The sequence below is a fragment of the Pan troglodytes genome, chromosome 6, assembly GCF_028858775.2.
Source record: "Pan troglodytes isolate AG18354 chromosome 6, NHGRI_mPanTro3-v2.0_pri, whole genome shotgun sequence".
NCBI lineage: Eukaryota > Metazoa > Chordata > Mammalia > Primates > Hominidae > Pan > Pan troglodytes.
The window spans coordinates 108419937-108434479 of record NC_072404.2 but is presented as its reverse complement, the minus strand read 5'-3'; the positions used below and the strand labels follow the sequence as shown (position 1 = coordinate 108434479).

The window sequence follows — 14543 nt, the reverse complement described above, 5'->3', positions numbered from 1 at the left end:
CTGGTCTCAATCTCCTGACCTCGTAATCCACCCGCCTCGGTATCCCAAAGTGCTGGGATTACAGGTGTAAGCCGCTGTACCCGGCCAGGCACAGTATTTTCTTGGCATGGCGTCATCTCCAGGTCAATTTCCCTTTGACCCTGGTACCTCTTCACGTTCCTGCCTTTTGACTCCCACACTGCTTACAAAGCAGCTGGGTTGTGGGTCCCCTGAAATCACAGGATGGTACAGCAACCTGCTGCCCGCCTTCTATGACTGTGGAAGCCAGGAGCCGGGACATCTGGAAACAGAGCTGTGGTCTCAGGGTCCTCCAGCACCTGTTGCTGTGCCACCCCCACGCAGGTTCTGTGTCTGCCCGAGGCTGTCCTGTCTTGCAGCCCCGGGTTTGGCAGTCGTAAATGTTTTCTGTCTACCCAATGGCCCCGCGTGGTGGCAGAGCTCTAACCTACATCCTTCTGTCTTATTTCAACAGAGAGAACGACATCACGCCTGTACTGGACCACACCTTCTGCGTGGAACACAACGCCTTCGGGCGGATCCTGCAGCATGAACTGAAACCCAATGGCAGAAATGTGCCGGTCACAGAGGAGAACAAGAAAGAATACGTTCGGTAATGCCACCTGTCGGGGACGGCCGGGTGCCTGGGGCGCGGCTGAGCCTGCATTTAGTTGCTGTAGCTCCTTCGCTGTGTGAGGCCTGCGTGTCCCTGATGGCTGGCGCTTATGATCAGATCACATGAACAGAGGCGACTTTCAGAAACCGACAGCTCAGCAGCAGCGTCAGGGATCTGCTTGGAGGGGCCCTGATGGGGCCAGGCCTGGCCTGAGGGACAGAGCCCATGTGGGGAAGGACTTTTCAGTGACCACCTAATTCTGGGTGCAAAGGTGGGGGGCAAAGGAGAGAGCAGCAGCTTGGAGGGTCTCTCGCGCTCAGTCCGAGGAAGCCAGCCTCTCAGTTTTTTTCCACCCCTAACTTGAGGCAGATCTGTGTTCAGGCCTAGGCACTTGCAGCTGAGAACTATGTGGGCACGTCTGTGTGCCACGCTGTCCTGTGCTGTACTTTCAAATGTACTTTTACACATTTAAACAATTTTTAAATTTTTACATGGTCTTGCTATGTTGCCAGGCTGGTCTCGAACCCCTGGCCTCAAGCAATCCTCTTGCTTCCGCCTCCCAAGGGGCTGGCATTGCAGGCGTGAGCCGCCATGCCTGGCCAGAACATGCTTTCACATTGCAGCAATTGATGTGACAGATCAGGTTCAATCCTCCTGTTTTCGCGAGCAAATCGGAATGAATCAGGGCACGTGCTGAGTCATTTTTAACGTGATGCCAAGGTTTGGTACTACTAGCTGGTGGTGTGTTTGTCTGTCTTGGAGAGATCCGGGGAGTGGGGGGCCCAGTGTGTTCCCATGTTTGTCAGACTGTGATATCAGAACCTGCTCACAGGTCGGGCGCAGTGGCTCACGCCTGTAATCCCAACACTTTGGGAGACCGAGGCGGGCGGATCACCTGAGGTCAGGAGCTCGAGACCAGCCATGGCCAACATGGTGAAACCCCATCTCCACTAAAAATACAAAAATTAGCCAGGTGTGGTGGTGGGTGCCTGTAATCCTAGCTACTGGGGAGGGTGAGGCAGAAGAATTGCTTGAACCCAGGAGGCTGAGGTTGCAGTGAGCCGAGATTGAGCCATTGCACTCCAGCCTGGGTGACAGAGTGAGACCCTGTCTCCAAAAAAAACCTGCCCATGGCGGAAAATCCACTTGGTGTTGCATCCAACTTGCGAGTTTTTCTTCCAGGTTGTATGTAAACTGGAGGTTTATGAGAGGAATCGAAGCCCAGTTCTTAGCTCTGCAGAAGGGGTTCAATGAGCTCATCCCTCAACATCTGCTGAAGCCTTTTGACCAGAAGGAACTGGAGGTATGTGCCTGCTGTGCGGAGTCGACCCAGGGCGTCCCTGTGGCTGGCGTCTGCCTGTTTTAAATCCTTGCTGCAGGGGGCAGTGTGTGCCGTTTTCTAGTAAGCCTAGGAGCTGTTGGGGTTCCCAGACTAGAGCCAGGGCTGGAGCAAGAGTGGGGAGTAGAGGGTGTTCATGCCAGTTAGTAACCGGCGAGATGTCTGCTTGGTGGTAGGAAATCTGACTAACTCCCAGGAAACTGTTCAAGGTGGCTGTGGCTTCCCTTGTTTGCGTTTGCAAGATCTCTAGCAGGGGAGATTGCATAGCCCTCTCCTGTCTTGGGAGAACCAGGTTCTCCCACAAGAGCATCTTACTGCTTTTTATTCTGGCTCTGCCTAGCAACAAGGGGCTACTGTCTTCTCTAGTCATACTGCATGCACTTGAACACGGTGATTCATTCAGCCCTTATCCATCTCTGGTGCCAAATAGCTCAAGCCGTGTAGATTGTTCTCCAAGTCTTTCTGCTGCCAGTGAGGAGAGCTTGGGAGCCAAGAGCTTGGATGGAGCAGTAGTTCTGGGGTGAACTTTTGTGTTTTTTTTTTTTTGAGACACGGTCTCGCTCTGTTGCTCAAGCTGGAGTGCAGTGGTGCAATCATGGCTCACTGCAGCCTCGACCTCCCAGGCTGAAGCCATCCTCCCACCTCAGCCTCCCGAGTAGCTGAGGCTACAGGTGCATGTCATCATGCCTGGCTAATTTTTGTATTTGTTGTAGAGACGGGGTTTCGCCATGTTGCCCAGGCTGGCCTTGAACTCCTGGGCTCAAGTGATCTGCCCAACTTCGGCCCCCACAAAGTGCTGGGACTACAGGCGTGAGCCACTGCACCCAGCAGGGGTTGAACTTTTTAAGCCAGTTGCGGAAACATGCCCTATCGGCCCCAGCCCCACGTAACTCTTGCTGAATTCTCCTCTCTTCAGACTTGAAACTCCACATGTCCTTGAGTGTCCTGGAGAGACCCTGGGACGTGCCCTTATTCATGGTTAGCTCTGTTCAGTGTCACCAGTTGGTTCTTTGATACTCCTCACCGATGCAGAGCAAAAACCCTGCTTTGGTTATAAAATAACATCCCATCAACAGCTGTGCACTGCGGTCCTTGGGGTTGGAGATCCGTTTGGAGGAGGCGGACGGAAGCATGTGCCACAGGCCTCCTGTTTGTAGCTTTCTTCCTGTCTCAACATCTGCCTAGTACACAGCTGCTGCTTTGCTTGGGAATCGACTTTTCACTGTTGTGTGTCGGGTACCTAGGAGGCGCGTCCTGACGTGGGTTTATGCATTTTGGAAGTAATTCACCTTTCTGCACCTCCTCAGCTGATCATAGGCGGTCTGGATAAAATAGACTTGAACGACTGGAAGTCGAACACGCGGCTGAAGCACTGTGTGGCCGACAGCAACATCGTGCGGTGGTTCTGGCAAGCGGTGGAGACGTTCGATGAAGAAAGGAGGGCCAGGCTCCTGCAGTTTGTGACTGGGTCCACGCGAGTCCCGCTCCAAGGCTTCAAGGCTTTGCAAGGTGACTGACGTGGAGGCGGGGCTATTCGATGACGCGTCTATGCGGGCTGTGGGCAGGAAGAGCTGGAAGGTGGCTGGGATGTTTTTCTGAGATGTGTGCTAGAAAATGGCATAAGGAATGTTCTCCAGTAGCTAATGCTCTGCCCTACAGAGGTGGTTACCTGGCAGGGGCCGTGTGTGAGCAGGTGTGGGGCCCCGCTGAGCAAAGACTGTGGAGCCACTCCAGGGCACGTGGATTCCCCCTCCTCACTGCTTCCAAAAAGCCAAGAGGGTCTGGACAGCAGGGGCCTTCAGAGTGTCTGTGAGGCCAGCTTAGCCAAGATCCCGGGGAGGGAGCTATGGGGGAACCGCCCCCAGTCTCAGTGGCTCCAAAGCTTGGAGCTGCACATGAATCCGTTTAGCCACAAACCACACCGAAAGATGATGTCCTGCTCACTCTGTTTAAGCCACTGAGGTCGCTGGAAGTGGGGTGGAATTCTGTGCGAAAGGTGCCCATCTGCCTGTAGGGCAGGCGGCCTAATGTGTCATCTTTTACACTTACTTAGGGTTTGGAGGGGACGTTGCTGGAAGGAGTGAGGTGAGTGAAGGGTGTCACCATACTGAAATTTAGCTGATTGGACTGTAAATGCTGATAGACACACAGACACATTGTAAACACAGAATATTCCCTCTGCCTCGCTGAGTAAAATGAGGTTAATTCCATTTCAGTCGGCTTTGGCCATCAGGGCACCTGCATCTTTTCCATTGTGACCTCTGCCTATAGATTTGCTGCTGGGGGCCCAGCATGGATAAAAAGGGGTTTGAGGCTGAGCCCCGCTCGTATCTGGGAGCCTCTGTCTGCCTGACCAGCCTGACCACGACAGCTGCTCCCAGAGCTTGCTGGTGCCTGTCATTTACAAAGCCTTTCTCATTCAGTTCTCCCAACAACCCCGAGAGCCTGGCTGATGGGGATTATTAGCCCCATTCCATGGATGAGGAAGCCGAGACTCACTGAGGTCATGGGATTTATTATCCCCCTGAGGAAAAAAAACAGGAGGTGTGAGTGGGGAGGCAGGGCAGGAATCCAGGCTTCCTGACCAAGTCACTTTTCTCATGGCGCCATTGTCTTGCCCACAGCAGGTCCACATGCTAAACGTTCCTGCTTAGAGATAGTCCCTGTCGTCGTAAGGGTCTCATTAGTCCTCCAATAATTGGATAGACTTTAGCCCAGTGTCCTCCAAGTGTCTAGAAGGTGGGTCAGAGGTGACCAGGGTCACAGTCCAGAACAGGGAGTGCTGGTGCTGTGGGAGGGGACTGAATGGTGGCCCGGGCAGAGTGGCCAGGGCCCTGCAGGAGGTCTCTGAAGGCCCTCACCTGGCCCAGCCTGTCCTGACTCCCCAGGAGGCTGGGGCTTGGAGGGTGTGGCCTGTGAGGGGGAGGAGCCAGCTTCCTGTCCCAGGTCCCCAGGAACCAGGGGCTGCACACTGAGACCCTCTGCCCAACATAAAGATGGTGTCTCTGCTGGTCCTCATGGCTCCCGGATTCCTGTCCTGCCGCTGACCTTGGCCCAGCTTGAAAGGAGTATCTGTGAATACACAGGAGCAAGGGGCAGCAGAGCCAAGGCCTGTGCCCTCTGCGCCCTCCTTTCCCAGCACCTGGCACCCCTGTCAGCTAGCCGTCTTTGCAGCAGCAGTGGTGGCTGCTGGCCAGCCTGGTGCTCACTTGGGGCTGAGTTTGGAAACACCTGAGCAAGAAGGGGCCTGGTGCCTCTCCCTGCCCTACAGAACTGGTGGGCAAGTCGTCTATTCCAGAGGGTGGGTACAAATAGCTCTGACCCTCAGGGAGCCTGTCTGGAGCAGGCCCATGGTCAGGGTGCACTTTAGGGGGGGGCCTTAGCATTCCTTGCTCTGCCCCCTGCAATATTCTAAAATGTTGGAATCTTGGCTGAGTGTGGTGGCTCACGCCTGTAATCCCAGCACTCTGGGAGGCCGAGGCAGGTGGATCACCTGAGGTGATCCAGGAGTTCCAGACCAGCCTGGGAAACATGGCAAAACCCCGTCTCTACTAAAAATACAATAATTAGCCAGGCGTGGTGGCATGTACCTGTTATCCCAGCTACTCGGGAGGCAGGAGAATTGCTTGAACCCGGCAGTCAGATGTTGCAGTGAGCCGAGACTGCCCCACTGCACTCCAGCCTGAGCAACAGAGTGAGACCCTGTCTCAAAAAAGTGTCTGAATTTTGTCACTTTGATAGCCATTGCAGGCATGTCCTAAAACCAGGCCTGGGAACCTCATGGCCCTCTCACAGGACAGCCTGCCTGGGTGTGGGGGTGGGAATGTGGTCAGGGCCCTGCTCCTGGGGGCTGTGTGGCCGGGAAGCGCCACGGCTGTAACTCTGAAGTACATTAACTAGAATGTTGTCTTGTAAGGTTCTACAGGCGCGGCAGGGCCCCGGCTGTTCACCATCCACCTGATAGACGCGAACACAGACAACCTTCCGAAGGCCCATACCTGGTAAGCACCGCGGCCAGGAAGTCACGGCGTCCTGGGAGCCCCAGAGGATGCTGACGTTCACGTTTTTTTTGTTGTTGTTTTTTGTTTTTTGAGATGGAGTCTCTGCCAAAATATTTTTGTCGTCATCAGAACTCAAAAGCCACAGCACCTGAGACAGAAGGAGAAATTCTAGAGTTGAATGACAATTCTGAAGCCCTCAAGCAAGAGACCTTCCCCCCGACATTACGACACTGTATAGAGCGGCTTTACTGGCCATGTAAAAAAATATCTGTAAGAGGGCCAACATTATTGCTAAACTTAACATACATCTTACAGTATATATAACCTAAAATTTAAATATAGATTTTTCTCTTGATTTAGTTTTTTGTTTTTGAGACAGTCTTGCTTTGTCACTCAGGATGGAGTGCAGTGGCACGATCTCGGCTCACTGCAACCTCTGCCTCCTGGGTTCAAGCAATTCTCGTGGCTCAGCCTCCTGAGTAGCTGGGACTACAGGTGCACGCCACCACACTTGGCTAATTTTTGTATTTTTAGTAGAGATGGGGTTTCGCCATGTTGACCAGGCTAGTCTGGAACTCCTGGCCTCAGGTGATCTGCCCACCTCGGCCTCCCAAAGTGCTGAGATTACAGGCGTGAGCCACCAAGCCCGGCATCATGTTATTTTTTAAAGCTGTTTTCCGATTTGTAGGACTCTGTTTCATTTATGCCAATTCTCAATGACTGGCAGTAGTGCTTGTGTCAGATGGGACAAGTACTTTGCAGCGTCCCACACAAAGGTTGTCAGAGTCTCTTATGAAACTAATTTTGTTATGAGCCATGTAATTAATTAATATTGGTGTTTCAGTGGAGTGTGGCTACCACTCCAGCAGGCTCAAGTCTTCCTCTCTGCCAGGTCTTATGTACACACACCTGTTGGTAAGGAAAATTGTATAGTTTTTAGTTTGGATGTATTGGGCTTCACTTTATCTGACATTTCTGGGTCCCCATCTTCTTGGAATCCTGCTTATGACACACGTACCTTGTCTATTGCAAATGTTTTCTTCCTAAATTTTAACTTAAAAATGAGTCTCCATAGTAGATTATTTCCTGTATGGTTTAAAAATACAATCACTTGCGTACACTTTGTCCTGGAACCATCCATTGAGACGAGTAGCCACATTTCCTTGGGGGAACCAGTTCTAGATGCTGCTGAGATGATGGAAGGTTCCTGTCTTGGAACCCAAGGATGCGGGGTCAGATGCTAGCTGTGACACCCTCTGACATGTGATTTGGGGCAAGTGACTTCATATTCTAACTTGGTTTTCCACACCTGTGAAATGGGGTAATGCAGCTGGTCCTGGACCATGGTGGGTGCCAAGGTCCTGCTCCAAGCATGGCTGTGGCGTCCATTACGGGAACGCACCATGTTGGCTGCACACCCTACTCACAAGGCTTTTGTCCATTAGTAGTTTAGTGCTTGGAGTTAGATGGATGTGGAAAGTATGCTCTGAAGGTCCAGAAAAAAGAGTGCCCGCCCTGGAACCCAGCTCTGTAGAGACAGAAACCATCCTTAATTGCTTACCCTAGAAAGCCAGAAGTCACTGTACATCCTCTGGGTCACAATTTTGTATTTTTTGGTTTGCTACGATAGCTTCTTAAAGGATGTCTTTTTCTTTGCACAAATACTGGAAATGAGCTTCCCCCTGGAAATATCGAGTCAAAAGTTGAATATTCATTTCATCTTTTAAGGATTTGTCATCTTGTTAGTTTTGAGATCTATTTTGTTTTTGCAGGGAATTTTCCAGACTGCCCTGTTTTGGTCTCAGATCAAGTCCCAGAGGAACAGACAGACACGCAGTACATCGTTAGTGGTGATGTTGCCTGACAGCCAGTCTAGGTTACAGGGGCTGCCAAAGAGGCATTCCCAGTACAGAGAAAGAATTTCTCACAAAGAAAGACAGACAAACAGAAAACAAGTGGAGAGCTTTGTCCTGATAGAAGCAGTAAATAGTAACTTGGTTATGTTTTGGTTGTGAAAGCCCAAGACTTACTTACTTTACTGTGTGTTGATTGGGCACAGTGGCTCCCAGCACGTTGAGAGGGCAAGGCAGGAGGTTCACTTGAGGCCAGGAGTTTGAGAGCAGCCTGGGCAACCTAGCGAGACCCTGTCTCTACCAAAAAGCAAAAACAAATTACAAATCTTTGTATTAGAAGCAGAAAAACACAGGGGACATGGAGAACTCCTCACCAGCCCTGCCCCACCCCCCATTCCTCTCCCCTCCCACACACACTTCTCACTGCCTGTCCTTGGCCTTGAGGTTGGTCCTAGGGCTGGACTGCCCACACGGTGACTCTCTTTTGTCCTTTTTCAGCTTTAACCGGATCGACATTCCACCATATGAGTCCTATGAGAAGCTCTACGAGAAGCTGCTGACAGCCGTGGAGGAGACCTGCGGGTTTGCTGTGGAGTGAAAAGCAACCAAAGGCAACAGAGTCTAGCTCATGGCCACCAGACCAAAAGCATCCAGCTTCTGTGCACCTCCTGCAAAGCTGGCAGAGGCCCTGGAATTCCAGATCACCTGAGGGGAAAGGGTTGTCTCTCTCCTTTCTGTTGGGGGAGGGGGATGGGGGACTTTTGTTGGTGGCTCCCACCCATATATCCCTCCTTTACCATAGTACTCCCACCCACTTCCATCACCCATCCAATAAAATGCAGCCAGGTTTAGCCTTTGGCTTTGGTCACACAGGATATTCTGCTGTGGTTGCAACCCATGTGGTGATAAGGCTCACGGCCCTGAGCTCTATACGGGAGCATCAACTCACAGTTAGGGGACTGGGCATGGCTGATTGAGGGTTTGGAACTGGTGGCTATCCCAGCTATTCCATCTCAAAACAGCCTTGAGGCCCCTTTTCAATTTGAGCAGCTGCTAGATATCTTATCTTATCAGAGCTCAGATTCCAGATTTCACATCCCAGCAGCCGGTTCTGGGTAGCAGATCAATTTCCAACTGGAAAATAACTATATAATGTATGCTTATTGGAATTCTGCCACAGCAGGAAGCTTGAGTCAAAATGTGTTTCCCCTTTGAAAGGAGAAGGAATTGGAGCAGCTTTTCCTGGAGGCCCAGGATATTTCTTTTCTGGGTATCTTGGCTGAAAATTTTGTTTTACATAGAGAAAAACGATCTTTTAAGGGTCCCTTTTGCTGCATTATCTGTCCAGTTTGACTTTTTTTTCAGTGAAAACACCATGTCACGGAGTGTAGGAAAGAGCAGACCAAAATCAGCCCTAGAGCCAACCAGTCAGTCCCAAAGCTGTGACCTCTGTGCCACTGTTGTCCATAGAAGAGCATCGACTGTGTCACTTAAAATATTAGTAAACCATGATGCAGCAACTGCTAAGAGCTAAACTAACAAAATTGTGTCATCATAGCTGCTGGCTTGGTGTGAACTCACTTAAAAGCAATGGTGAAAGGATAACCTCGATGATGTAAATCCACCCAAAGATACTGTTCTACAAAAAGTAGGGTGTGGATGCAAACCTGTGACCGCAGAGGGGGACGACTCCACACTGCCTCATGTGGCCCCTTTCCCAGTGGCAGCTGGTGACACTAACGATTGCTACTCGGTTCACTTGCCCAGATGTCTTCATATGATGAGCAAGGCCAGAAGCAAGCCTAGATTCGAAGTTTCTGACACCATTTCCAGTTTGCACAAAAGTCAGTATTTTATCTTAAAGTGGCTTGATTTCCAATAGCTGAACTTGGGCAGAAAACAGCAGCAGCAGCCAATGTTCCTATGTGGTTTCTTTGTTGTTGTTTTTGTTTGGGGTGGGGGCAAGTACAGGGTAATTCATGAGCAAGACATTTCACTGCTGTCGAAGTCTCTGGGATCCCGCTGTGGGCCTGAGATGGCCTGGGAAGGACCTTGTGGACGACGGTTTTATCTGTTCTTTTTGTCACTGTTTGTTAATTTCTGGGCTGCTGAGGTTCTAGAATGGAAGGGCTGCCAAATGAGGTTTGCTGCAGGAGGAAAGTTTAATCCCCCATTCCAAAAGTCCAGGCCAAATGGTGGGCTTAGCCTCTTTGAAAAGTTCTGCCTTGCCCCCACAGGTGGGCACATCCTGTGTCTCATTCACCATAATGCTTCCTGAGGGTGTTCTAGAAGCCCGTTCCCCAGTGGCTGTATCTAGCCTTTCCTTGCATCATCTTCCTCTTGAAGGTGAGGAAGTGAAAACTACAGACCTCCCCTGGACAGCCCACTCTCTATCACGAGCCTAACCCGCGGGAGGCGGAAGAGACATCCATTCGAGAACTGAAGCGGCCTCCGGGATGAGGTCGGAGGCCCCACCTGATTTTCCTGGTGGTGGTATCCAAAATCTGCCGTAACTAGGAAGGAAACCAGGGTCTCATGGTTTAAAAGACTTTGAAGCAGGAATGTTGCATTTGACGCCTTTAAAACTACCTTTTTGCTGTTGGGAGGAGTCGGGGGCGAGCCTTAGCAGCTGCACCGCCATCCCCATGCTGGTCGGTGCTGCCCTGCCTCTCGTGCCAGGTGTTGCTTCAGCCCAGAGCCAGAGGGCTGGGTCCCGGGTCCTCCACAGGTGGCCCCGGTGGACACACGCGTTCCCGTCCTGGCCTCCGTCTCTGCTTTTCCACTTCTACCTGCGTGTGGGTTTGCCGCCTTGTCATTGGTTGTGTGAGTGTCGCAGACCTTTCCAGAGCTCCGGTTCACTCTTTCCAAACAGGCCTCCCTGTCGGTGGCACTGCACTCCTAGAACCTTCAGTTTCTACGATGGTTTGTTTGGTCCTTTTGAACCACCCCAAAGAACTCAACATGGCAAAGCAAATGGTAAAAGCTTCCCGACTGTTCTACTTTGGGTCCGCGCGAAGCCCACTCACGTGTGATCTCTGTGTTGCCCCTCTCGGTGGTCCCAGGCGATCCAGCCATGCCCCCTGCCCCTCTGCCCAGATGCTTCAGGGGCCCGGCTTTTCAGGCTTGCCCTCACCAGCGGCCGTCAGCCGACACTCAGGGATGTAGCTAACACCACTCCGCTAGTGCTTTCAGTAGGAAGAGCTGAGGCTGCCTGGGAGGCCCGGGGCGACCGGAAAAGGGCTCTCTCAAGTTCTGAAAAGAGAATCTGCCACCAGATCGAATTTCGACCCCTGAGCTTGTTCAGACGTTTGGTCCAAATTCAGATTAAGGTGGTCACCCAACCCGAGATGTCAGGAAAGGCTTTCTGCAGAGAAAATGTCCCCCCACCCGCCATCTGCAGCCAGGTGTGTGCCACACGGCAGCCTTCCCAAAACATAGTATGGATTTTAAAAATGTGTTTTTTTTTTTTTCTCAACCACTTTATAACGTATTTTTTAATTTATTTTGTAATGTCTTGTTTTGAAGTATTGCTGCTATCCTTGTTATCCTTCCCACTGTTTTTATCGCTGATTTATTTTGTGAAAGTTGTACACTAATGTTCTGTTTTATGTCAAAATCAAAAGTATTTAATGAAATACTAGTTCTATTTAATGTGGTTATGGAACCAGCTGGAAACACAAAACAAACAGTGATTGTACAGCAGGCTGGGCCCAGGAGGTCAGGTTCATTTTGTTACATATGCAATAAACTCACGACTTTACATTTTTGGCGTCTGTTATTTTGGTGTGGAAATGAGATTCCAGTGTCTTTGCAAACCCACAAGAAAGGAAGTGTGTAGGCGGCAGGAATACTGGCAAGGGCCTTCCAAGGAAGAAGGACAGAGATAAGGATAGAATTGTAAGGGAAACTAATGGCAATATGGTAGTGGGTTGAAAGTGCTCTATCGGGAAAAAACATGGGATTGAGAAAATTTAGAATTTCTTTGCGCACTGGTTGTCTTTTCGTTTTTTCCCTTATTTTTATTTTTTATTTTTTGAGATGGAGTTTTGCTCTTGTTGCCCAGGCTGGAGTGCAGTGGCGCAATCTCGGCTCACTGCAACCTCCACCTCCCAGGTTCAAGCAATTCTCCTGCCTCAGCCTCCCGAGTAGCTGGGATTACAGGCTTGCGCCACCATGCCCGGCTAATTTTGTATTTTTAGTAGAGATGGGGTTTCTCCATGTTGGTCAAGCTGTTCTGAAACTCCCAACCTCAGGTGATCCACCCGCCTCGGCCTCCCAAAGTGCCGGGATTACAGGCATGAGCTACTGTGCCCAGCCCTTACTTTTTTTAAAAGTTGTAGTAAAAATACTGTCAGCCCTACATACCAGTGGGTTCCACATATATGGATCCAACTGGGGATCAAAAATATTTTTTTGGCTGGGTGCGGTCAGGAGCTGGAGACCAGTCCCAGCTTCTTGGGAGGCTGAGGCATGAGAATTGCTTGAACCTGAGAGGTGGAGTTTGCAGTGAGCTGAGATCACGCTACTGCACTCCAGCCTAGGCAACACAGCAAGACTGTCTCAAAAAAAAAAAAAAAAAAAAAAAAATTTTTTTTTTTAAATGGATGGTTGCATCAGAACATGAATAGATTTTTTTTCTTTTCATTATTCCCTAAACCATACAGAATAAAAACTACTTACATGGCATTTATATTGTATTAGAAATTATAAACAATCTAGAGATGATTTAAAGTATATAGGAGGATGACTTTTTTTTTTTTTTTTTAAAAAAAAGACAGAGTCTCACTCTGTCACCCAGGTTAGAGTGCAGTGACACAATCTTGGCTCACTGCAACCTTCGCCTCCCGGGTTCAAGCGATTCTCCCACCTCAGCCTCCCGAGTAGCTGGGACTACAGGAATGCGCCACCATGCCCGGCTAATTTTTGTATTTTCAGTAGAGATGAGGTTTTACCATGTTGCCCAGGCTGGTCTCAAACTCCTCCACCCACCTCCACCTTCCAAAGTGCTGGGATTACAGGCATGAGCCACTGCACCTGGCATTACTGACATCTTAACAAAGTTAAGTCTTCCAATCTATGAACATGGGATGTCTTTTCAATTTACTTAAGTTTTCTTTAACTTCTTTATACAATATTTTGTTTTCGGCAGACAACTGGCAAGTCTTGCACCTGCATGGTTAGCTTTATTCTTTTAGATGCTATTATAAACATAATTGCTTTCTTAAGCTCTTTTGTGGACATTCATTGCTAGTATATAGAAACGTAACTGCATTTGTGTGTCAATCTTGTACCCTAAAACTGCAAAAATTCGTTTCCTGGCTCTAGTGGCTTTCTTGTGAATTCTTTGCAATTTTCTATCTGTAGGAGATAGCTTTACCTTTTCCTTCCAACTTGGATGCCTTTTATTTTTTATCTATTAGCTCTGGCTTATACTTTCCAGTACAATGTTGAATAGCTGTGGTAAAAGTGGGAATTTTTTTCTTGTTCCTGATCTCAGAGGGAATGTTTATAAGTAAAATGCCCTTCTGTATCAGTTGAGATGTACATGTTTTTTCCCCTGTGTTCTATTAATGTGATGTGTTACATTGATTGATTTTTCTTATGTTGGGCCACCTTTCCCTTCCTGGGATAAATTCCACTTGGTTGTGGTGAATAATTCTTTTAATATGGTCTTGGGGCCGGGCGTTGTGGCTCATGCCTGTAACCCCACCACTTTGGGAGGCCGAGGTGGGTGGATCACGAGGTCAGGAGTTCGAGACCAGCCTGGCCAACACAGTGAAACCTTATCTGTACTAAAAATACAAAAATTAGCCTGGTGTGGTGGCACACGACTGTAGTCCCACCTACTCAGGAGGCTAAGGCAGGAGAATCGCTTAAACCTGGGAGGTGGAGGTTGCAGTGAGCCAAGACTGCGGCATTGTACTCCAGCCTGGGTGACAGATCAAGACTCCGTCTCCAAAAAAAAAAAAATGCTGTTGGATTCAATTTGCTAATATTTTGTTGAGGATTTTTACATCTATATTCATAACAGATATTGGTCTATAGTTTTCTTGTAGTGTTTTTGTCTGGCTTTCAAAAATCACTGTAATGCTAGTCTCATAGAATAAGTTAGGAAGCATTCTTTCCTTTTCAACTATTTGGAAGAGTTTGAGAAAGACTGGCATTAATTCTGCTTTAAATGTTTGCTAGAATTCACCAGTGAAGCCATCTGGTCTTGAGCTTTTCTTTGTTGGGACGTTTTAGATTTTTGATTCAATCTTCTTACTAGTTATCAGTCTATTCAGATTTTGTTTCTTTATGATTCGGTCTTGGTAGGTTGTAGAGTTCTAGGAATCCATTTCATCTAGGTTATTCAATTTGTTGGCATACAGTTGTTCATGATACTCTACGATCCTTTATATTTCTGTAACATTGGTAATAATGTCCCCTCTTTTCTTTTAGCTGATTCTTCCTTCTTAATCATCTAAAGTTTTGTCAATCTTGTTGATCTTTTTGAAGAACCAACTCTTAGCTTCACTGATTTTTGTCATTTGTCTATCTTTTATTTCCTCTGCTATAGTATTTATTTTCTTACTTCTGTTAGCTTTGGGTTTAGTTTGTTCTTTTTTTCCTAATTCCTTCAGGTATAATGTAGGTTGTTCATTTTAACCTTCTTTTTAATATAAAGATTTACAGCCATAAGTTTCCTTGGTCATGGTGAATAATCCTTCTTAGCACTGCTTTCGCTGCATTCCATA

At 48.8% G+C, this 14543-nt stretch overlaps 2 protein-coding genes across 14 annotated transcripts in view; one reads left to right on the top strand and one right to left on the bottom strand.

Annotated features, from left to right (window-relative positions):
- SMURF1 (SMAD specific E3 ubiquitin protein ligase 1) overlaps window positions 1-11571 on the top strand; it is a 115957-nt gene extending 104386 nt beyond the window's left edge. For 5 of the 8 annotated variants that reach the window (XM_054656004.2, XM_003318608.5, XM_528043.8 and 2 more), the window contains 5 exons: window positions 473-610; window positions 1796-1916; window positions 3260-3461; window positions 5869-5953; window positions 8305-11571. In XM_054656004.2, coding sequence (XP_054511979.1) covers window positions 473-610; window positions 1796-1916; window positions 3260-3461; window positions 5869-5953; window positions 8305-8404 — 646 coding nt within the window. In that variant the 3' untranslated portion in view covers window positions 8405-11571. Of the gene's footprint in view, window positions 1-472; window positions 611-1795; window positions 1917-3259; window positions 3462-4005; window positions 4038-5868; window positions 5954-8304 lie in introns of all 8 variants that reach the window. The other 3 variants (XM_009453689.5, XM_054656003.2, XM_054656005.2) reach the window with 2 other exon arrangements.
- The window catches only part of TRRAP (transformation/transcription domain associated protein), a 171456-nt gene that overhangs the window by 9468 nt on the left and 147445 nt on the right, over window positions 1-14543 (bottom strand). For 4 of the 6 annotated variants that reach the window (XR_010158594.1, XR_010158595.1, XR_008536476.2 and 1 more), the window contains 4 exons: window positions 8224-8393; window positions 7988-8103; window positions 7515-7635; window positions 5951-6101 (listed from right to left, as the gene is read on the bottom strand). The gene's annotated coding sequence lies outside the window, so the exon portion shown is untranslated. The remainder of the gene's footprint in view (window positions 1-5950; window positions 6102-7514; window positions 7636-7987; window positions 8104-8223; window positions 8394-14543) is intronic. The other 2 variants (XR_010158596.1, XR_010158597.1) reach the window with 2 other exon arrangements.